At 38.2% G+C, this 21,262-nt stretch overlaps 2 protein-coding genes and 1 long non-coding RNA gene across 4 annotated transcripts in view; 2 read left to right on the top strand and 1 right to left on the bottom strand.

Moving 5' to 3' along the window:
* The window catches only part of LOC148848243 (transcription regulator), a 56,015-nt gene extending 43,364 nt beyond the window's left edge, over window positions 1-12,651 (top strand). For both annotated transcript variants that reach the window (XM_088950209.1, XM_088950208.1), the window contains exons 36-51: window positions 3,814-3,940; window positions 4,016-4,119; window positions 4,207-4,344; window positions 4,454-4,537; window positions 4,830-4,976; window positions 5,309-5,425; window positions 5,532-5,579; window positions 5,669-5,815; window positions 5,883-5,944; window positions 9,299-9,452; window positions 9,552-9,743; window positions 9,849-9,953; window positions 10,335-10,469; window positions 11,439-11,681; window positions 11,974-12,075; window positions 12,161-12,651. In XM_088950209.1, the coding sequence (XP_088806335.1) occupies window positions 3,814-3,940; window positions 4,016-4,119; window positions 4,207-4,344; window positions 4,454-4,537; window positions 4,830-4,976; window positions 5,309-5,425; window positions 5,532-5,579; window positions 5,669-5,815; window positions 5,883-5,944; window positions 9,299-9,452; window positions 9,552-9,743; window positions 9,849-9,953; window positions 10,335-10,469; window positions 11,439-11,681; window positions 11,974-12,075; window positions 12,161-12,310 (2,055 nt within the window). In that variant the 3' untranslated portion in view covers window positions 12,311-12,651. The remainder of the gene's footprint in view (window positions 1-3,813; window positions 3,941-4,015; window positions 4,120-4,206; window positions 4,345-4,453; window positions 4,538-4,829; window positions 4,977-5,308; window positions 5,426-5,531; window positions 5,580-5,668; window positions 5,816-5,882; window positions 5,945-9,298; window positions 9,453-9,551; window positions 9,744-9,848; window positions 9,954-10,334; window positions 10,470-11,438; window positions 11,682-11,973; window positions 12,076-12,160) is intronic.
* A 1,648-nt stretch (window positions 12,652-14,299) lies between these two features.
* Window positions 14,300-16,119, bottom strand: LOC148848242 (uncharacterized). The gene is made up of 5 exons (XM_088951779.1): window positions 15,811-16,119; window positions 15,499-15,622; window positions 15,069-15,381; window positions 14,781-14,862; window positions 14,300-14,575 (listed from the first exon to the last, which is right to left on the bottom strand). Exons 1-5 carry the CDS (start codon window positions 16,117-16,119, stop codon window positions 14,393-14,395), a joined length of 1,011 nt encoding a protein of 336 aa, XP_088807905.1. The 3' UTR covers window positions 14,300-14,392.
* Window positions 14,384-16,286, top strand: LOC148848241 (uncharacterized). Its single transcript, XR_016101201.1, has 4 exons — window positions 14,384-14,513; window positions 14,655-14,728; window positions 14,923-15,007; window positions 15,142-16,286. It is a non-coding gene; the product is annotated as an uncharacterized LOC148848241 (long non-coding RNA).
* The last annotated feature ends 4,976 nt before the right edge of the window (window positions 16,287-21,262 follow it).

The raw sequence follows: 21,262 nt of genomic DNA, 5'->3' as shown, positions 1-21,262 counted from the left end.
CACCTACCCCAATTGGGCCTGAGAACATGGCTGAGACAGGAGAGCAATAACAGTCAGGGCTGGAAGGAAGTTCATGGGGTATTATGTGAACTGCTGCAGTGGTTGGGTGCTAGAAGAGAAGGAAACTTAACAGAAAAAATGAAGATAAACAGTTCTACCAGCCAGGAGAGCAATAATAAGCAAGAGGCTCTTATAGTGACAGCTGGAGCTGGTAAACACAGAATGGGAGCAAATCTAGAGAGAGAAGATTGGGAAAGTAAACTGAAAGTTAAAGCATCAGCTTGGATTGTAGGTTGGAGGAAAGTTGCAGATTTGTTAACAGCAAGCTTGAAGTTGAAGAGTACGTTTATCTTAACCCTCTTCGAGAAAGACAAGGCACTGCTGGACTTGCTTGAGAATAGAGTAGAAGCTGAGGCTATTTCACAATATCAAGATGGTGTCCAGGGTCAAACTCCAAAGATTTCTTTGTTGAAGATGGGGTGCTGGTGCGACTCTTGGGCCTACCTTTTCACTTGTGGAAGCAAGAAACTGCTGAAGTCATTGCTCTGACGTGTGGAGGATAACTAGGAGGTTTTTTCTGGGGAGACCTCTACTCAGCTTCCATTTTACTAAATGGAGTAAAACCTGAGGAGATACCTTGGAAGATAGAGGTGCGAGTTGAAGAGCAGTACTCAATTTGGCTGGCTTCATCCATTGAAGCTGTGCTCTGGAAAGAGGCTTGTAGGGAGGGAGATGAAAAGGTTGAAGAAGAAGAATTGCATGGCAAAAAAGGATTGAATGGTTCCAACAAAAATAACACTTTCACTAAAATGGAAAAACAAATGTTGGAGAAACAGAAAGGTAGTATTCATGGGGAAGGTCTTATGCGTGCAGAAGAAGAAAACAGTCTGGAGGGTGGTCGGACTTTTGCACAGGTTGTAGCTGGTGCCAATATGGCACTTTTAAACAAGGGGCCCATGAAACCAAACTGGGCAATAGGCTAAACTTGCGTGACTCTATTAAAAGTCACGTGGAGCCGCAAGTCATTAAAACTGGGCCAAGTAATAAGCAAAAGCCCATTTTCTCTTTTGGGCTTGGTAATAAGCAAGGGGCCCATGAAAGCTTGCTGGGAAGAATCTTAAAGGAGTCACATGAGCAACTAAAAACTCACGTGTTCGATTAGGGGGGAGCTATGCTAGACAAGACAGTTTGTCTATCATCGTCGTCCTCTCGCCCTTCGACTGGTAGTTGCTCGCTACAATGGACTCCAGTCAAGAAATAATCGAAGATCTCGCTTGGTAGACGAAATCCGAGGTGTGTAAAGCAGAAGGACCTGACGGTTTTAGAAGAGGGGGACTGGTCAAACGTGGAATCTAGTGAAGGTATTGATATGGAGGGCATAGATAGTCTGGGTAGTGTTGGTCTACAAGACAAAGGGGTTTTTTGGAGGATAACAACCTCAATACAAAAATTCTCTTTCTAGAGGTAAATACTTTTGGTGGAGGTGAGGTTGACACAGGTCTTATGCGTGCAGAAGAAGAAAACAGTCTGGAGGGTGGTCGGACTTTTGCACAGGTTGTAGCTGGTGCCAATATGGCACTTTTAAACAAGGGGCCCATGAAACCAAACTGGGCAATAGGCTAAACTTGCGTGACTCTATTAAAAGTCACGTGGAGCCGCAAGTCATTAAAACTGGGCCAAGTAATAAGCAAAAGCCCATTTTCTCTTTTGGGCTTGGTAATAAGCAAGGGGCCCATGAAAGCTTGCTGGGAAGAATCTTAAAGGAGTCACATGAGCAACTAAAAACTCACGTGTTCGATTAGGGGGGAGCTATGCTAGACAAGACAGTTTGTCTATCATCGTCGTCCTCTCGCCCTTCGACTGGTAGTTGCTCGCTACAATGGACTCCAGTCAAGAAATAATCGAAGATCTCGCTTGGTAGACGAAATCCGAGGTGTGTAAAGCAGAAGGACCTGACGGTTTTAGAAGAGGGGGACTGGTCAAACGTGGAATCTAGTGAAGGTATTGATATGGAGGGCATAGATAGTCTGGGTAGTGTTGGTCTACAAGACAAAGGGGTTTTTTGGAGGATAACAACCTCAATACAAAAATTCTCTTTCTAGAGGTAAATACTTTTGGTGGAGGTGAGGTTGACACAGGTAGAAAGGCTGAAGCGTCGGATACAAATGCTGTGCAAGCTGCACCTTCCATAATCGAGGGAGCTGATCAAAGAGAGCAGTTCTGTACGGGGATTGGCTCAGAGAGACAAGACTCTCCTAGGTTATGTGAAAGTAGATCGAGAATGGAGATGCAGATGCAAGGTCAGCTCTTGATAAGATTAGAAAGGGTTTCCAATTTAACCTAAACCACTTCTCTGCCTTGTCCAACTAGTGGGAACTCCTAGGCCTCAGCTGTTTTGTCCCCTCCCAAAGGCCCTTGTTGTGCTACCTTGTCTACTCTTCAGCCAGGTATGTGTGTCCTTTTGGTTTATGATACTAACTTGTGTGTTGAGCCTTTTGTAGATACCCCAACATCCTTTCAAGAAGGGGGTGGTGACAAGTTAGAGGGTGGAAAGGAAGGTCCTAGAGAGGGAAGTAAAGAACCGACAGTTTGTGTTGTTAGAAAAGGTAGGGAGGTGGAGAAAGAATTTGGGTGGATTTGTTCGGATTATGAGGAATGCAGAATTAGAGAGGGCTATGTGGAAGGAAATTTGGGAGAGGATTGGGCTAGGAAGGAGGTTGGGGTTGAAGGAGACAAGGAGGGCGAAGGGGTAGGGCCGAGGCAGATGAGTGGCATGGAATTGAAAGGGGGTGATTTTAATGGGGGGAAGGAGGAGATAAAGAAATATTGTAGGAAAAATGAAAAAAATTGAAGGAAAATAAAAAGAAAAAAAGGTTCGAGGTGGAAAGATTCTCTGTATCTATTAAATTTAGGAATGTAGAAGATGGATTCATGTGGGTAGTAACTAATGTGTATGGTCCCAACTCCCACGGAGAGAGGAATGAAATGTGGGAGGAGTTGTTTTTAATAAAAGGCTTATGGGATGGCCCATGGTGTGTGGGAGGGGACTTTAATGTAGTAAGATTTTCAGATGAAACAAATAATCCCCATCAGTCAATCACAACAAATATGACAAGATTTAATGAGTTTGTAGAAGATTGTGAATTGAAGGAGATTCCACTGCTAACCTCCAGGAAAACCCCTTTGAGCACGAAATTGAATAGGTTCCTCTTCAACCTAACTTGGGAAAACCATGGGTCAACTTGGTCTCTAGAGCTCTGCCTAGGGCCACTTTGGACCATTGGGGCAACTTGGTCTCTAGATCTCTTCCCACAATGACCAGCACACTGCAGCCCTTAGGAATCTCCACATAGTCCTACCCCTCTTCAAATTTTCCACAATGCCCAGGGTTCCCAAATTTTCCACTTCTCCTACTGCCATAATCTCATTTTTAGCAAGATTGACCTTCAAAGATAATCTCACTTTTCAGTAAACTGCTTTTAACAAAAATAATCTCACTTTTCAGTAAACTGCTTATTCAGCTTTGGCATCACAAAAAAACAATTCGCTGGCTAGTTTCATCGTCCTTTAATTCTGGTGCAATTAGGGAATAACAGAGCATTTTCCTTTCAGAATGTCCACAATGACTGATATGGTCGTCACTTTGGTTGGCCAACTTTTTTGGTGATCTCATAGGCAAAACCTACCAAAATTGTCAAATGCCGTCTCTGAAGTTCCATGTGTTACAAAACTGAGAGTGGGATCAAACGATGGAGCTTTACAGATATTCTCTTCTCCAATATATATTTATTGAGTTTAAATCATTCTCTCCAGGTTATTTACTCAGATGAGGAGCGGAAGTTTAACAAAGAAATAACAGTTGGCTTAATCCGCAGTGAACTGCTAAACCTTGCAGAGTACAATGTCCACATGGCCAAGCTTATTGATGGGGGAAGAAATAGTGCGTAAAGAAATTTTGCTTTACCACATTAGTTTTGGAAGTATTTGATATCTAATAATTGCATTTCATGTACAGAGGCTGCAACAGAGTTTTCCATTTCTCTTCTCCAAACGTTAGTGGTTCAGGAATCAGGCGTCAGTGTGTCAGAACTCCACAATCTTATTGATGCTTTGGCAAAGGTCTGACTCTATTGTTTTCTTGTAATTTAATGTTTTCCCTTCTTTATCATTTTATATCACTATTTGATAAATGGTTTCAAGTTTCAGCTCGCAATGAGACCTGGATCACCTGAATCTTTGCAACAGTTGGTTGAGATTGCCAGGAACCCTGCTTCTAATTCTGCTGCTCTGTCTGGTCTAGCTGTTGGCAAAGATGATAAGGCCAGGCAATCTAGGGACAAAAAGGTCAATAGAGATTTCAGTTTCTTGTTGACGACTGATAGAATATAAATTTATTGGGTGCACCTCTAAGATTCTTCTTAGGTACATTTTAGCTGTGTTTCTGTTTCAACAGGTACCTTCTGGTCGTTCTATGTCTGGTAGGGAAGACTATAACAATGCTGAATCTGCAGCGGATCCTGCTGGTTTTCGTGAACAGGTATGTATAACTTGATTCCTGTTCAATGAATGTCATATATTCAGACACATACGAATGATGGAATGGTTAATTGTTGTCTTCAAAGCAATCTTATTTTTTCTGAATTTGATATTGGACATAAAATAAGTTTTTATCATTTTAGGAATTTACTCCCTTGAACATGTAAAATAGTCCAATATAAATGTGTGCATGTATTCATGTCGAAATTTCCACTAGATGAGAATTATTTACCTGTTGGATGTATTCTTCAGCCTTCTCTAATGCTTTTCTTTTTCTGTTGATTATATTCCAGGTTTCTGTGCTCTTTGCTGAATGGTACCGTATTTGTGAACTTCCTGGTACAAATGATGCTGCTTATACCCATTATATTTCACAGCTACAACAGAATGGATTGCTTAAGGCAGATGATATGTCAGATCGCTTTTTCCGCATCCTTACAGTAATTTTCTACACTTTGTACAATATGTATTTCTTATGCTTGACATTATAGGGTATCCTAGTTATAGTAAGTATGATATTTTTTATTGCAAAACTTCTGCTAATTAAGTAATTCTGTAGTATTAATGGAATCAGTTTTTACCCATCTAAAGAAAGGAATTTTTTCATTGGTAATAATTTTATTAATATTCTAAGAAAGCCTACCAAACAATTTTTTTTTAGGGCTGATAACAAGAATCCAATTTGATTGGCCATTCCCTCTTTGTAGCCACGTTTCCAATAGAAAATAAAGTCAACATCAGTAACAATCTTACAAGGTGTTTTCTTTTTCAGGAACTTTCTGTGGCACATTGCCTCTCATCTGAGTCACTGCAATCACCTCAACAACTCCAACATTTATCTTTTATTGCTATTGATATGTATGCAAAACTTGTAGTTTTAATCTTCAAGGTAAGGACATTTTACTCTGCATCTGATTCTATGGAATTTTCTTCCTCTGTGTGGTTCTCACTGTTATTGAAGCTTTACCTTTTTCCTTTTTGTAATTGGTGGTTAGTACTGTGCGGTGGACCAGGGATCAAGCAAACTACTACTACTGCCCAAGGTTTGAATCCTGAGTGACCTTTATTTCCTTTTTCCCCTTGAGTATCTTGAAGCAGTACTTTATTGCTGCATAAGTGTTATTTTTGGCAGATCCTGGCTGTGACTGTTAGAGTCATCCAAAAAGATGCGGAGGAGAAGAAGGCATCACTTAATCCAAGGCCGTATTTTAGATTGTTCATTAACTGGCTCTTGGATCTTGGTTCTCCAGACCCTTTGCTAGATGGTTCCAACTTCCAGGTATGGATTTCTTTTTTCCCTTAATTATTATTTGTATGCATAGACTGACATAAGATGGTATCTGCAGGTGTTGACTGCATTTGCAAATGCTTTTCATGCATTGCAGCCTCTTAAAGTTCCTGGTTTCAGGTTAGCATTTATACCTGTATCCTGTGATAGTGAGGAATTCAGGTTGCTACAATCTGCGACTGCAGTTAGCTTTTATATATCACAATATGACAAAAGATGAACATGGGGTTATTTGTGCAAATACATTGAAGTGAAGATTGGTTTGTTATCTTATCATTTCAAGGCAGACATTGTGGCTCACAGTCAGGGCATTCAATGGAGCAGGTTGACTCAATAACTGCTCTGCTGCCATGTTCATATTCAATGGGTTTGGCTTGGCAAAATGCTCAAAATCCAAAATTGTCCAGATATGGGTTTGCTTCTGTCGATCTTAACCAGATCCGAGTTGGATATGGGTTTGGGCATTTGGCTCACTTGTATCCTAATATGCTCATTATTTGCATGAAATAATTAGGATATGGATTTAGGCATGTTAATGCAATACTAATCAAAGTTATAGACTTTGCGTTATATTTGAGGAGAATTAAGTAAATCTATAATAATCCAGTCTGATTAAAAGGGTTGGTCTGGGTTGGGTTATTAAACTGGGTTGTATATGGATTCTGGTATTTTATCCTGCTAGGGGTGTAGCTTGGGTGGGCTTGGGTTAAGAATTTGGCAAAATTTGTTTGCACCCGTGCTTTCTCCAGCCCAATAACCTGGGCTCAAAGATGCACTTATTCAACTTGGGTACCTGACTTGCACCCCTATATTCAGTTGATCTATGTGTCATGGCATAAACATTTTGGATCTGGGTCTGGATATAGTTAGAACTGCTTCAGATGTGATCTGTTATTCTGTTGCATGCCTTACAGAGCTATCATTTGTTTCTGATTTTGGCAATTGCAAGAAGCTCATGCAGATTGTGGTGTCTAAACTTTACTTTTACCAATAGTCTGGTACTGCTTGGAATAATCTCATGTTTTCATCTTTAAATGGTATTATGATTGAGCATATCTGGATCAAAGTACCGGTTGAAATGGTCTTTAATATACACTGAAAGATTGGCATATGGTCATATGGCGGACTAACTGCATTTGTAAGAGTTGTTATTTAAAAGAAAATGATATGCAACTATTTGTCTTAGAATATTTAGATGCTTCATAATTTAAAGCAGAAGAGGGAGTTTTTTTTTTTTTGAAATTGAAGAACATATACAACCTGGATGTAGTTTGGAGAATTGTGTGTGGGTGTGGTGGAATGTTTTTCTAGGGTCCTAGCACATCCTTTGGCAATTTTTTAGAGTATTGTGTTTTTGTGCATATATATATATATTTCAGTATTTACTCTGTCAATTTATGTATTACTAAATGCTGCATGGACATGCACATGGAAATCACAATCTGGCACATGCCCAGAAGTCTGACAGCAAGACCAAAGAACAAGGACTTGTGGACACATCCATAAGAAAGTGTAAACTATTACAATAGCTCATATATATTTTTTTATTTAAATTCTACCTTTCTATAGAGAGTAGCATTCATTGTGTACATAGATATTCACATATTCAAATAAGCACTGAGAGAAAGGAAAATCTTGTAGAAGTGCCCCTCAGGAACCCATGGCATGTCAGTATTTGACTCATGTCCAACATGGACACTTCATCCATTTACAAGAGGTTCTGCATCACTGGATCATTACTCTAGTTGGTAAGATTAACACTTTTTCCTAGTGTTACTCTTTGTTTTTTAAATTAGAATTCTTCCAGTATTTCCAGTGTAGTGGAATAAACCAATTAATATTCCCTTTGACCTGAGATGATCTGCTAAAAAGGGGGTTATGGGTACGTGTATATTTACCTCAAATTGATCTCAGGATTGCAATAACTCCAATCAGTGGTTTGGGAAGTGCTCTATCATTTCCTTTGTTCATATTAGCTTGTGACTTGTCTGAAAGTACCTATTTATCTGAATTTAAATTCTAATTTGATCCTGTGAAAAGTGATCTGATTTTGATCCATTTATAATTGGATTGAATATGGATTTGAGGGTTTGTTAGCTATATCCACTTTTCCGTCCTTGTATGGGTCTGCCCTTTTTTATTTCCTGGTTGTGTTATTCAAGGGCCTTGAACAAGGCAGGGTCGCTCTTGTTCCCTCTTTTGCTCTCCTCATCCTTTTGGTGGGCGTCCTTATTTGACTAGACATCCATCTTGGGCTTAAAATCTGGGATCTGGGATTTGTCTGTTTTCTTGGTTGGGTGGGAAGAGGGATGATGATGGCTACATGAAATTTCTGTTTGGAGAAATCTTGGGCCATCAGTAGTTTTGGACCCTTCCTAGACAGATTCATGAGAAAACTGGTTACTTGGAAAGAAGATTTTCCCCTAAGAAAGTAGGAACATGCTCTCTAATGCACATAGTCCAATCTCTTGTCAAGTAGTAGGGGCCTAGGACTTGGGAGGCCTAAGGATTGGAACACTTCTCTCTTGAGTTGATGGCTTTTGGAGATCATCTATTGGTTGGGATAGTTCGTGGTATTCTACTGTTATGGAATAATCCAAAAATGCCCGCTTTCCTCCCCTTAATTAGTTGTAATGATTCAAGTCCTTGTTTTACTTTTGCTTTGATAGGCATCTCATTGGTTTTACTTTTTTTTGCCACAAATTTTCCTTTGCTTTTGAGGTTTCCATAAAGGAGTCAAGTGACCTAAGTCAGGCCACTGCTGCTGCTGCTGCATCATGATGAACCTATGATAAAAAATCAAGGAACCCTAGGTTATTTGCTAATAGCAATGAAAAGGCACAATGGAAGTTTGAATGGGGAGATAAAGGCTTTTTATCTTTGGAAACTTGATTATTAAAATTCTATTAATAATTTGGTTGGTTATTGATAAAAAAGGCAATGAACAAGCACCAAATTTAATAGGTGTCAGGTTACTTTGATAAACAACACTGTCCTCTTGGACAGTGAGTAGTCTTTCGAGTACTTGAGAGATATCTGATTAGGATCAGATCTAGAAGGAGACTGCCTAAGGGAATCTCTGTTTCAGCTTGTTGGTGGAAGGACATGCATTCCTACAGGGTTCCATACTGGCACATTGCTGATTGTACAAAAGGTTTGTTATGGTTTATTGACTAGTCACTTTAATAACACTGGCCTTTCTTTGAAAGGTTTGTTATGGTTTCTCATTCTTGGGAAGCTAGGTGATTTATATTTTTTGTCTTCAGTACTAAAAATCTTTCAGTTGGTTTCTGGTAAAACTGTTAGAGCTTTACTGACCACTGTTCTTTTCGTTAGATATTTTTGTGTATGTGTCTGTTGTAAACCTTCTTTGTTTTTTTTTTTTTTTTGATATTAACCTTCTTTGTTTATTTATTGTTTTTTTTCTTTCCCCTTCTGCTTTGAGTGGTTAATAACTTGATTAATTGCTTTCAGCTTTGCATGGCTTGAGCTTGTAAGTCACAGGAGCTACATGCCAAAATTGCTTACTCTCAACCTTCAGAAAGGATGGCCTTTTGTTCAACGCTTGCTGGTAGACCTGTTTAAATTCTTGGAGCCATACTTGCGCAATGCTGAACTGGGAGAGCCGGTTTGCTACTGTTTTCTTTTGTGATTTTTTATGGTTTGCGAATGATCTATTTCAAAAGAATTGATGGTGTTGTGACTCTTTTTGTATTTATCTTTACAGGTTCACTTTCTGTACAAAGGCACTCTGAGGGTTCTACTGGTTCTTCTGCATGATTTCCCTGAGTTTCTTTGTGATTATCATTTCAGCTTCTGTGATGTCATTCCTCCCAGTTGCATCCAGATGAGGAATGTTATTTTGAGTGCATTTCCACGGAATATGAGGTTGCCTGATCCCTCCACTCCCAACCTAAAGGTATATACTTCATCATAGGTTCTTTTCATCTACTTTCCTGAACTTGAATGCACACTAACCCCAGAATGAACTAATTTGATGCCTTTTTCTATTTCCCATGTTCAGATTGATCTGCTAGCAGAGATCAGCCAATCACCACGAATCTTATCTGAGGTTGATACTGCTCTGAAAGGAAAGCTAATGAAGGGCGACATAGACGAGTATCTCAAGGTATTGGAGTTGTTTTCTTTGCTATTTTATCTGGCTTGGGACAAAATCTCTTTATCAATAGTTGTAGAGGGGGGTGTGACAGAACTTTAGAGAGGGGGTGCTGGGTTTCACACATTTTTTTTTTTTTGGGTAGAGAGTGGAGAAGAGGGGAGAATTGGAACACAGAAGGATAGGTGGGAGCTGGGAAAAGTTTGAATCTGACAAGGGAGGGAGTTAATCTCTCTATTATATAATGTATTTAGAAAAATGATTTTTTTTTTTGGGGGGGGGGTTCCTATATTTATTCTTTGCAGTATCGTTTGTCTTTATCTTTGGATTTCCCACCTAGCAATTTATGTGATTCTATTTTTTTTGTAATTCTGTCTCCGGTATTCCCTGCAGACAAGGCAGCAAGGCTCTTCTTTTTTGGCAGAGCTGAAGCAGAGACTGCTGCTTTCTCAAGGGGAGGCAGCACAGGCTGGGACTCGGTACAATGTACCTTTGATCAACTCCCTTGTACTATATGTCGGAATGCAGGTGTTTTTTTCCCTCTGTTGATAAATCAATCTCCCTCTGTTAATGACGAAAATTGATATTCATGGTTTTCAACGATGGAAAATTCCCAATGTCAAGTCCCTTGTTGTACTTGATACATTGGTTCTTTTAATTAATACAATCTTAAAGCTTTACCTTCTCTCAAGAAAAAAAAGGACCAGAAAAAAAAATTCAACTTGTAAATAAAGTACCTTTTAAGCCGCCTCCTTTGAAAAAAATTCTATTTTTAATGCAGCTGTAGAGATAAAAATGACTTGTAAAAGTACTTTCTGCTATATAATAAATACTAAATCTCCAATATACTCTCATATTCAATGTGTGTTCACAATGGAGTGGACCATTTAGATGATAGGGGCGGTGGTTTTAAAGAGAGTCGTTTTTTAGATTTCTGAGGCTTGGCTGCTACCGACTTGTTTAGCCTCCTTTCCCTGTAAAATAGGAGAAATTCCTAATTCCCTCTGAACTTCGCTAATTACTTTCTCAAAATTTTTTCTATCGATATCATCCATAAATTTTTTTTTGATAACAAAATCAAGACAATGTGCCATGCGTCCTTTCCCTTAGCCAATTTGTTTCTTTTCTTGTGATCACTCCCTATTTTCATCTCTCTCTCTCTCTGAAATATGGAATTCGCCTTTGCCTCGTGTATGTACTAATCTTTTACAAACCAGTTGGTTGATACCCTTGCATAAAATTGCTTTGCATAGGTGGGATCTTGACTTGTTGGCATACACATACCTGGCTTTTTTTTTGTTCATTATATTTATACGAAGTGATGCTGTACTGGCTTTAACTGGCTTTGATTACTTGTCAGTCTTGTCTCATCTTAAAGGATTGTACACGAATCAAAATACGCATTGTTTTGTCACACATATTGGTGAACCCTACTGTAATTGGTGTTTCTTTTTTTTTTTTCTTCCTATCTTATGATATCTTACCAACTAATTGCAGGCTATCCAGCAACTTCAGGCCAAAACCCCATCGCCGCATGCACCACCAATGGCTCAGGGTGCTTCCATGGATATTTTCTTGGTTGGTGCTGCCATGGATATATTCCAAACTCTGATAGCGGATTTGGATACTGAAGGGCGTTACCTCTTCCTCAATGCAGTTGCTAACCAGCTGCGCTACCCAAATAATCATACTCATTACTTCTCATTTGTCCTTCTTTATTTGTTTGCTGAAACAAATCAGGTGAGCTCAACATCCCCCATGTCTTACCCTGAGAAAAAGGACTTACAAAGTAAGAGAGAGAGAGAGAGATTATAAAAAAAAATGGAGCAAAGAACTACATACTCATACATGCAAAGTGGAAACATCTTTTAGATTGCCTTCGCATGCTATATCTTAAGATTCTCCAGTTCTTTTGTCCTAGGAACTTAGGATTGACCTCTTTTGGCTTATGTTTTTCAAAGTGTGCATTTTAGACAGATGCTATTCAATAAAAATTCTGGTAATCTTTTTTCTCCTATTCTATTTTGCACAGGAAATCATCCAGGAGCAAATAACAAGAGTGTTGTTGGAACGCCTGATTGTCAATCGACCCCATCCCTGGGGCTTGCTAATAACATTCATTGAGCTCATCAAGGTAATTAAAAGACCTCTTCATTCCTAAGCTCTAGACCGCTTCTCATGTTCTTCGTGGTTTAATTGGCCTGCTTGCATTTCTGCAGAATCCTAGGTATAACTTTTGGAATAGGTCATTCACAAGGTGTGCGCCAGAGATAGAGAAACTGTTTGAATCAGTCGCAAGATCATGCGGGGGTCCCAAACCTTTGGATGATGCTATGGTTTCTGGTGGGATTTCTGACAATGCACATTGAGTCTTAGATTAGGTTTTGACACAATTCACAAACCGAAAACAAGCGCATGGTGGTGCATCATGGGCGCACTTGGAACGTAGACAATTGTAAATTAGTAACCCTTCTAGAGGGGAGTGTCCTTTATTTGTATAGTCTCATTTTTGTCCAAAGGCTTGTTTAGATATGTTCACATTTGCAGCGGCAGATGACTGGTTCTTCGATGGAGGTTGGACGAATGGGGATGTCGTGATAATTATGGTTGTTGATAAGTTGAAGACTCCAGTTTTGGAGCTGCACCATAGTTGAAAGTTGAAACATTTTATTTTGGTATAAACATAGATGAAACACTTGGATTTCTGTCATTGAGTTGCATGAAATCTTACTATCCATTTTCATTCCTCAAATATCTTACTGATGCCGCAATCAACACACTTTGCGTCGAAGATGTGTTGGTTGTTCCATTAGAATCTTACAAGGTGCAGACGACGGTCCGCAGGTTTTGTAATCCCTTTGTAGAAATTGAACTTTTTGAACGTTTTCTAATCGGTCTAGTCGTGTAGTAAGAGAATGAAGTGGTAAATTGGTAATCAATCCTGTGGTATCTATCAAAATTCACTATGGTGGGGGTTGTTGATTGGTCAAATGTTTGGTTATTAATAATCTATCGATCAGAAAAATTCTTAATCCTTTTTCTGCTGCAGCCATTATGGAGCTGAAACGTCATTAATATCTTAAACATAATCATTTTAGCTACTTTTGCTGTTATCGAACGGCCCCTTGGTAGTTCAAAGGAGATGAATGGTGTCAACTTGGTGGGTGTGGATTAATCCACATCTTACCTTGGAAGAGTCCACATCATGCACAGTGACATTTTGTAGGCATGGTGTGGGATTGTGGGTTGATTTACATCACTTTTTGATTTTATATGATAAATAAATTGAAAAAGGTATTGATAAATTAATATTAACTAATAAATATTTATTTTAATAAAAAAGATAGTAAGATAATTATAAAAGTAAAAATTATTATTTTATTGATAAAACATAAAAAGTTTAATCTTTAACTAAATGAAAAAAGAGACCGTTGGGTTTGTGTTATAAATAACATTAAAAATTATTATTTTATGGATAAAATATAAAAAAATTAATATTTATAAAAATATATTTTTTTTAAATTTAAAAATTATAAAGAAAAAACAAATGTAGAAGAGATGTATAATGGATTGTATCAAAACAGAGTGTAGAATGTTGTGGATGGTCATATCCACGAGATATATGTGGCTGAGATTTTGGGCTGTAGATGGAGACAACACAATATGTTGTGAACCAGTTTCATCCACAACCAACTGAACATTATCCCATTGCATGGACTAAAACGGGCCATCCACGAGATGACCACTTTCAAACACCACCTAAAAACGCTGTACGTTTCCCACTTTGACTCTCCTGTTCTCAGTTTTAAAAAAGAATTATTGTTCGTACATGTTTCGGGTCGTGTGGACAGGTGGCAAAAATGTTCATTCTAACATATCTGGTGGATCGGTTCATTAAATGGGGCAGCGAATGTTATACATTTAATCATAATTGGAATTCGATCCGGGTTAGTTTAAATCTGTGTGTGTGTGCGTGTTTTGCAAATGTATTGCTTCTAGGGTTAGTTTTTAATTTTTAGCTGGGTTGCTACTGTAATTAAAAATTCAAATTTTGCATTGGTTGGTTCCAGGTATAATTTTCTTCTTTAAGTTGTCTTAGGTTACAATTTACAAAGAAAACAAATGAAAGGAAAAGCAAATCTAAAAATGATTTTCCCAAACTAAAGCTAGTTTTGCTTTTTTCTTTTCAAACATTTGTCAAGCGTTCTTCGAATCCAAAAGACCCAGCTTCGCTTTACATTGCTAACTAAAGCAATAACTAGTAGGAATTTCGTGCCAAAGAGTGTCAGCTCCTCTGGGAACAAATTTGATTCAGTAAATGAAGAGGTTGGGTATTCAAACTATGGTGACTGAGGAGATGGCAGTGGAAATGCATTCATTGTGTATTTGTTTTGCTTTAATTGCATTGCTTTGTGTAGTTATATTTTGGTAATTGGTATACAAACAGGCTATCAGATGCTGAATAGCTTAAGCCATATTCTTCGGATCCTGTCTGCAAATTTAGAGACTTTTGATACTTTTTTGGCCATCAAACGCCTCTCCCTTGCCTTAGTTTTCTCAGCTTTCCCTCGGGTAATTGTAACTTTCTTCTGCATCTGCTTCAGTGATTTTTCCCTTTCCTTCTGCAGCTTGTTCTGCAATAGTCAATACTTAATGTTCAGTTCTGCTCTGATCCACATTGACCAACTGATCATTTCTACTCATATTGTTCAGGCTACCAGTGTCAATCGAAACAGGGGTCTGGTCTCTTGTAGTTTTTGCTCAGTTGTTCGACCCAGAAATTGGAGGTAATTTACTAATTTCATGTTGGCTGGGAGACAGTAATTCGTAGTTCCATACCTCGAGTTTCTGCACCTTGTTCATCGCCTTGTCGGTCTGCTTCAACTCCCATGAATTGATGGCAGCCTCTTTTCTTCTTAGCCTGCTCATATGAGTCAGAATCATATAAGAAGATCTAACTGGACGTCCTGATGAAATGCAGGTTGGGTTTCTTTCTTTCTTTCTTTCTGCAGGTCTGATTCTACTTGGCGTAATCCGTTCCTTTTGTCACCTAACTATTACCAGAGGTACAGACATTCTGTATATAAAATCTAAAAATTCATCAAGAAATGCAGGTTGGGTCTCTACCTTTCCATGAGCTTCTGCTGTTTCGCTTCTTTCCATGCGTTAACCTTAAGTTCCTTCTTCTGTATTTCATCAGAGAAGGTATGGTGAGGTTTCGGCAGGATGATCAAGCTATAGTGTCCACCAATCGGGGTTTTGGTATCAGAGTCCCCGGGTCTGCGTCTGCATGACTCTGTGTAGCTCATTTCTTCGGTTTGTTTTTCATTAATGATCAGCAGTTTCATGTTGAGAAGTGCAGGATCCATGCTTGCATCGACATATCCGCTAGAGGGGCTGATGCTCTTGGGACTGTTATCTGGTTTAGCATCTTCCCCATCTAATCAGTAAATTCATAGAACATTAACCATTTAGGAAGCAGTATTCTTTGAAGAGTCAAGTGTCAAGATCAGAAGATGCAGAAAAAGAAGCCAGAGATCGAAGCAAGAGGAAGAACCTTCAGAATAATCGCTCTGCAAGTTGTGATTACAAGAGCAGAAAGTATTCGCATGCTCCATCTCTTCGTCTATCTCGATACCGGAAGCCGATTTATTATCATCAATGGAGAAGGTGTAGAAACTCTGAGTAGAGAATTCAGAGAGAAAAGAAAGCCACAAACAGACTTTAGAAGGAGGAAGGGAAACAGATATAGATGAACTTAGGTATCTTACATTACGATTCAACTAATCATAAAAAGAAAACCTACCCATTAATCCAAACTGAACGAGAAAATAATCTGAGATTATAGAGAGTTTAATCGACCGGGCACCTGGTTTATTGGAGTGGAGAAGTCCGTCGAGACCTGAGAGTAGAAGAGGTCTGGGGAAAGAGAACTCGAGCTGCATATTGGTGATGGTGAATCGGGGAAAAGGGCTATAGATGAAGCAATGCTCCACGGTGGGCAGATACCCGATGAATCGCGCGTCCATGCGGAGAGCTGTGAGTTGTTAAAGGTTTTGGGAGAAAAACTGCCAATTCGCGATTCTTTGTCTTCGAGAAACAGAAACTCGGTCAGTGCTTGGGAAGGGGAACTGATGAGCCGGAGTTCATCAGACCATATTGTTCTTTTCTGAGTCATCTTCTTGGAAGGTTTCTTTGGATTCTTGAATCTGGGTTTTCTCAAATTCGTCTTGCTTCTTTGAATTCCTGGTTTACTTCTTCAAATCTTCTAAATTCAGAGACGAGATTAGAGAAAGAGAGTTCAGTTGCTGTATTAATTCTAAAACGATTTACGGTTCATTTGGTTGGACTGGTTGCCCACTTTGTTCTCTTTTCTGCGCTCCCGCCCTCTTCCTCTTTTGAAGAGGAGACCCATACGCCCACCTGGGATGATCATGGACCGGGTCGGGTTGGTCCGGATACATTGAGTGGCAATTAGTAAGAATATTTCCCGCCCGACCCCACCTGGCCCATGCCTTTTCCTGCAAAATTTAGGGCTGGGCCTGGGCCTAATATTTCAAACCCGGCCTGGCCTATCTATATTTAATTATATGCATTTTATAAATATTATATACATAATATATTATTTTCTGTCATATTGTATATACAAATGTTTTAATATGACCAAGGATCAAAGTATTGACACGTATCAGCCCGTATCGACTGATATGTATCGTGTCGATGACTTCTTGATATGCCCCTACAAGGGTTGTATCGGGTCAGACCATGATTTGGAGGGTAGACGGAATTTAAATTGACCCCTTTGAACCAATTTAAAAAAAAATAAAACATAAAAAAAGCACCGACACAGGCCAGTACACACTACCGGCATATTGGCCTGTATCGATATTTAGAACCTTGAATATAGCATATATAATATTTTATATTATATAATGTATAAGATAAATTTTATTTAGATATTATATGCCATTTAATATATTATAAATTTTATTTGTATATTTGCATAAAAGATACAGGCTCGGGCCTGTGTAGGCCCAGGCCCAGTCTACAACCCTTATCGGTGCAAAGCCCAGTTCAAGATCACTCATACCTCAATATATATATTTGAGTCTGGGCTTGCCCTCATTAATTAATAATATATTGTTAGAAGTTTAAAATTTGAGTATAAGTTTATATTTAGTTTAAACTATACAAAATATATAACCGTTATAATATATTTATTGAACTTCAGGGCTATCTAGGCTGCTTGCGCCCAAATTTTTAGGGATCGGTCCAGACCAGGCTTAGAGAAAAACTTTTACCCGGACCTAGAATTTTTTTGGCCGGGCCGCGCAGGGCAATGCCGGCCCTAGCAGGAAACGATCAACCCTAAAAAGTGACCTTTATCCTATGAATTAGGAATAAAAAAAAAAAAGAAAAAAATTTCTAGACTGCTGTATTTTAGTATGTATATATAATTTTGAATGAATTATTTTGATAAATTTGAATTACAGCATTAAGGCTGTGTAACCAATGATAAAGCCCTGTGCTAGTCATAAAATACATGGACCCAGGTTGTGCATCGTATGTTTTATGACTGGTGTGGGGATGCCATTAATTCCACAGCCTGCTAAGCAGCTTTTGCGTTTAGCTAATCCTATGTCTATTTTGATAGCTCCATCAACTTTGGTGAGATTTGAGAGGAACCAAACCATGTATATATTACCGTTTTAGGTTTTATTTAGAGCCCATTTAGGAGGGCTTCTGCGTTAGTTGTTGAACTGTGTTGATCAGACCACTTGAAAGAAACTGCATGAGAGTATGAGAGTTTCACTGGAAAGTGGATTTTGTGGCCCGGATTTTTAACAAACACAGCTTTCAAGGTGTTTTGGGTTTCTCAGCTCCTGGAGAGCTAGAAGCTGCTGCATGAAAGCCCTCCCCAACGAGGTTGTGTAGGTGTTGTTGGCTGTTAGGGCTGCATACAGTATCCAATTGTCGAGATAAATCTGTTCATAAATGAATCAAATATGGATCCGCCTGTATCTGATTTACCAATAAAATTTGTTTGAATTTGTGTTTTTACTAATTCAAGTTTCATGTAAATAATTATCAATTCACTTTATTCATGAAATACAACATAAAAATTATCTTTAATTTATTTTATTAATAATATAATATTTTAATCGTTAATGTGATTATGATATGGATTTTATTCGAATCAGATGGTTGTGGGAAACAAAACCTTAATAACTTACATGGGACATTATTATTGGTTAAACAGACCTAACACAGCCATTAAGTACAGCGATAATCTGGACTCGGTTAAACTAGACTGGTTTATGGTAGACATGATTTAATGGTTTAATTTTGAGCCCAAACATGGATAAATGATAAATCTTCATATATATATGATAATCTGAACTTGGTTAAACCAGATCGGACTGGATAGTCGGACCGGAAAAAGCAGGAATTGGTCATCTGATTGGTTTTGTTTCACTCCAAAACTGTGTTTTAGCAAAAAATCATTGATTTAGTTAGTGAATCATTGACCTGAATAGTCAAATCATCGACCTAAACAACAGTTTTTGGCCTTTTTTTTTGTTTTTTTGTTAGAATAGTTTGTCTGTTCAGAGTGGATGGTCAGATCGTTCAACCAGGGAACCGGACCCCAAAATGATTCCCTGTCTGATCCGATTTTAAAAACCTTGTAGTCAGTAGTTCCATCACCCATGGCACTCAGCCAATCCCACTTGGTGGAGGCAGTACTCAGCATAGCTTAGTTGGTATCTCTCTCATTGATGGTTGTGCTCAAACCAAGCAGTGACCTAGCCCTACCTATTACTTGAGTATCCGAAGGGTAGCAAGTGCCAAGACAAATTCGTTCATACAAAATTGTGCTCACATTCCTTTTTAGCCGTGCATTGGAAATATCTTCATACTATTATATTTTTTATTCATGGGAAGATGTTCTCAATACACGACTGAAACAAACTGTGAGAATAGTATGAGCACCAAACCCAATTTCAGCAATTGCCAACAGGCCAAGGAATGGAGTGAGAATGGTCTAATCCCTGCCGTAGGGTGGGTGGTATGGTATTGACTAGTGACTTTTCATTGGAAAAAAAGGACTAGTGACTTTTCAACATAAAAAGGGGTAAGTTATAGATAAGTACCCTATACTTTCGGGGTAGTGACAGATAGGTATCCTGAACTTTCAATTGCAACACTTGGGTGTACTGAACTTTCAAAAATAGACAAATAGGTCCATCTGTTAGTATTCTGTCAGTTGAAAATTACATAATACAAAAAATACCCTTATCATGTATTTCTGAGATCATTCTCAGGTAACCAAACGTCTCCCCATGATGACATTCTCACATGGATAGCAAATAACATATTCAAATTTTCTGGTATGATATTTCTGAGATCATTTTACTCCGTAGAATGATCTAAAAAATACACAAGAAGGATATTTTTGACATTATACAATTTTTAACTGACAGAATACTAACAGATGGATCCAAGTGTCTATTTTTGAGAGTTCATAAGGTACTTGAGTATTGCAATTGAAATTTCAGGATACCTGACACTACCCTCAAAATATATGGTACCCTCAAAATAAGTAAGATAAAAATTTCCAACAAGATGAAAAATGAAGATATCCAGGTGGAACCTTAGAAGCCATCCATTGTGATACGTCCACCAACAGAGGTAAAATCATAATTAAGCAGACAAAGACAGTTGCCAATGTGGACCGGGTCAAACAGGAAGCTAGCTCTAGACTGGGTGAAGAACATTGAAAGACAAAAAAGATGATTGAGTTGTCAAGTTTTGAGAAACATAGAGAGAAGGGGATAAAGCAATTGGTTGAAGAGGCATCAAGGAGAAAAGCTGCAGAAAAGAGAAGATTGTGGAAAGAGGAGGAAAAAAGGAGATATGCAGACAGGTTGAGAGAGGAGAAAACAAGGAGGCTTTATGAGGAAAAGAAGAGGATGCAGGAAGAACGAAAGTTAGTTGAGATTGGAAGACATGAAGAAGCCAGGCAAAGGGAGATGGAAGAACAAGAAAGACAGAAAGCAAAGAAGAAAAAAAGAAAAAAAAAAAAAAAACAGAGACGAGGAATGAATATTTAGAGGAGCATCCGGTAGTTTGTAGCCATTTTTGTCCACCAACAGAGGAACGAACGGCCCGTTCTGACTCTGCAAGACCAGATATCCATTTCCCAGGTTAAATAGGTTTTAAGAGAAAAAAGGGTAAGAAAAAGAAAATAAAAAAAGTTTAGTGGGGCATTTTGATAAGTTAACGCTTTCCGTCATCTAACTTAACAGCCAATGGGGTCTTTATCTAATGGCTAAGGTTTAAGAGGTCATTGATGCAAAAAAAAAAAAAAAAAGTATAAGAGGACTTTGTCACTGACCCCATAGTCTTTGTAATTTACCTAAATAAAAGAGTATATATCGCCTCTCAAAGAGGAAATATAAGAAATAAGAACGAGTGAATGAGAAGAGATATGCATTTTCCCTATTTGTTTATATTTATATTATGAAGCCTGAAGAGGTTAGACTAGTAGACGTACGCTGGCTATAAAGCTGGTGCCAAACAGCCTAACATTGCTTGTCTTCTTGATAATTGAAATACTTCCAAATTTAGTTAATACAGTGGGGTCCTCGTCCTCCTCATTGCATGCCTCAAGGTTGTCAAATTTCGGAAATTTTGGCCCCCCACTCATCATGTTCTGAGTATTGGATTTTACACATGCCTTGTTTTATAGCATATCTCCTGTTTTAAGGGGCGGCAACCAGGAATGGCCCCTCAAATTTTCTTTTCATCCAAACACATTAAGATTTCATTTATTTTCTGGATTTTAAAAGGAAATTGGTCAATGGAATTTTGATTCCTATTTTTCAAATAAAATTAATTATCCTATATATCACTTTTTCCGGACAAAATTGTCTAAAATGATCATTATTTTATTTATCTGGTAAACAAAAACATTGATAAATGAGCTTACCTGGGATACTTAGATAGGTAAGTTACTTATCTAAGTAAATGATCAAATGAAAAATACAGAGCCTAAAAAGGTCATTTTGAGAGTGCATTTTTTTGAAATATAAAACACAGCTTTAAAGGATATTTTTTGTGCAAAAATTATAGCCTATTAGCACAAGAATGACTTATTGAACACCGAAGAAGTAAAAGGTATAGTGAGATCAATTATAGATTAGCTAGCACAAAAATGCTTTTCTGCTTTCTGACAATTTTTTTTTTGATCAATGCTGGATGATGCAGATGTTTTGCTTATATAAAGACACTTTTTGTCTACATTTAGATTAATGCCCTGG

Source organism: Nelumbo lutea, chromosome 6 (genome assembly GCF_056320005.1).
Source record: "Nelumbo lutea isolate HS-2025 chromosome 6, American lotus-T2T, whole genome shotgun sequence".
NCBI lineage: Eukaryota > Viridiplantae > Streptophyta > Magnoliopsida > Proteales > Nelumbonaceae > Nelumbo > Nelumbo lutea.
The sequence above is the reverse complement of the archived record's forward strand: the minus strand, read 5'-3'. Positions and strand labels throughout refer to the sequence as shown.

Coding starts and splice junctions, on each gene's coding strand:
- LOC148848242 (XM_088951779.1), bottom strand. CDS start 16,119: ATGACTCAGAAAAGAACAATATGGTCTGATGAACTCCGGCTCATCAGT. Junction 15,623..15,810: donor TCTCCACTCCAATAAACCAG/GTGCCCGGTCGA, acceptor TTCTCTACTCAG/AGTTTCTACACCTTCTCCAT. Junction 14,863..15,068: donor CAGCAGAAGCTCATGGAAAG/GTAGAGACCCAA, acceptor TCATATGAGCAG/GCTAAGAAGAAAAGAGGCTG.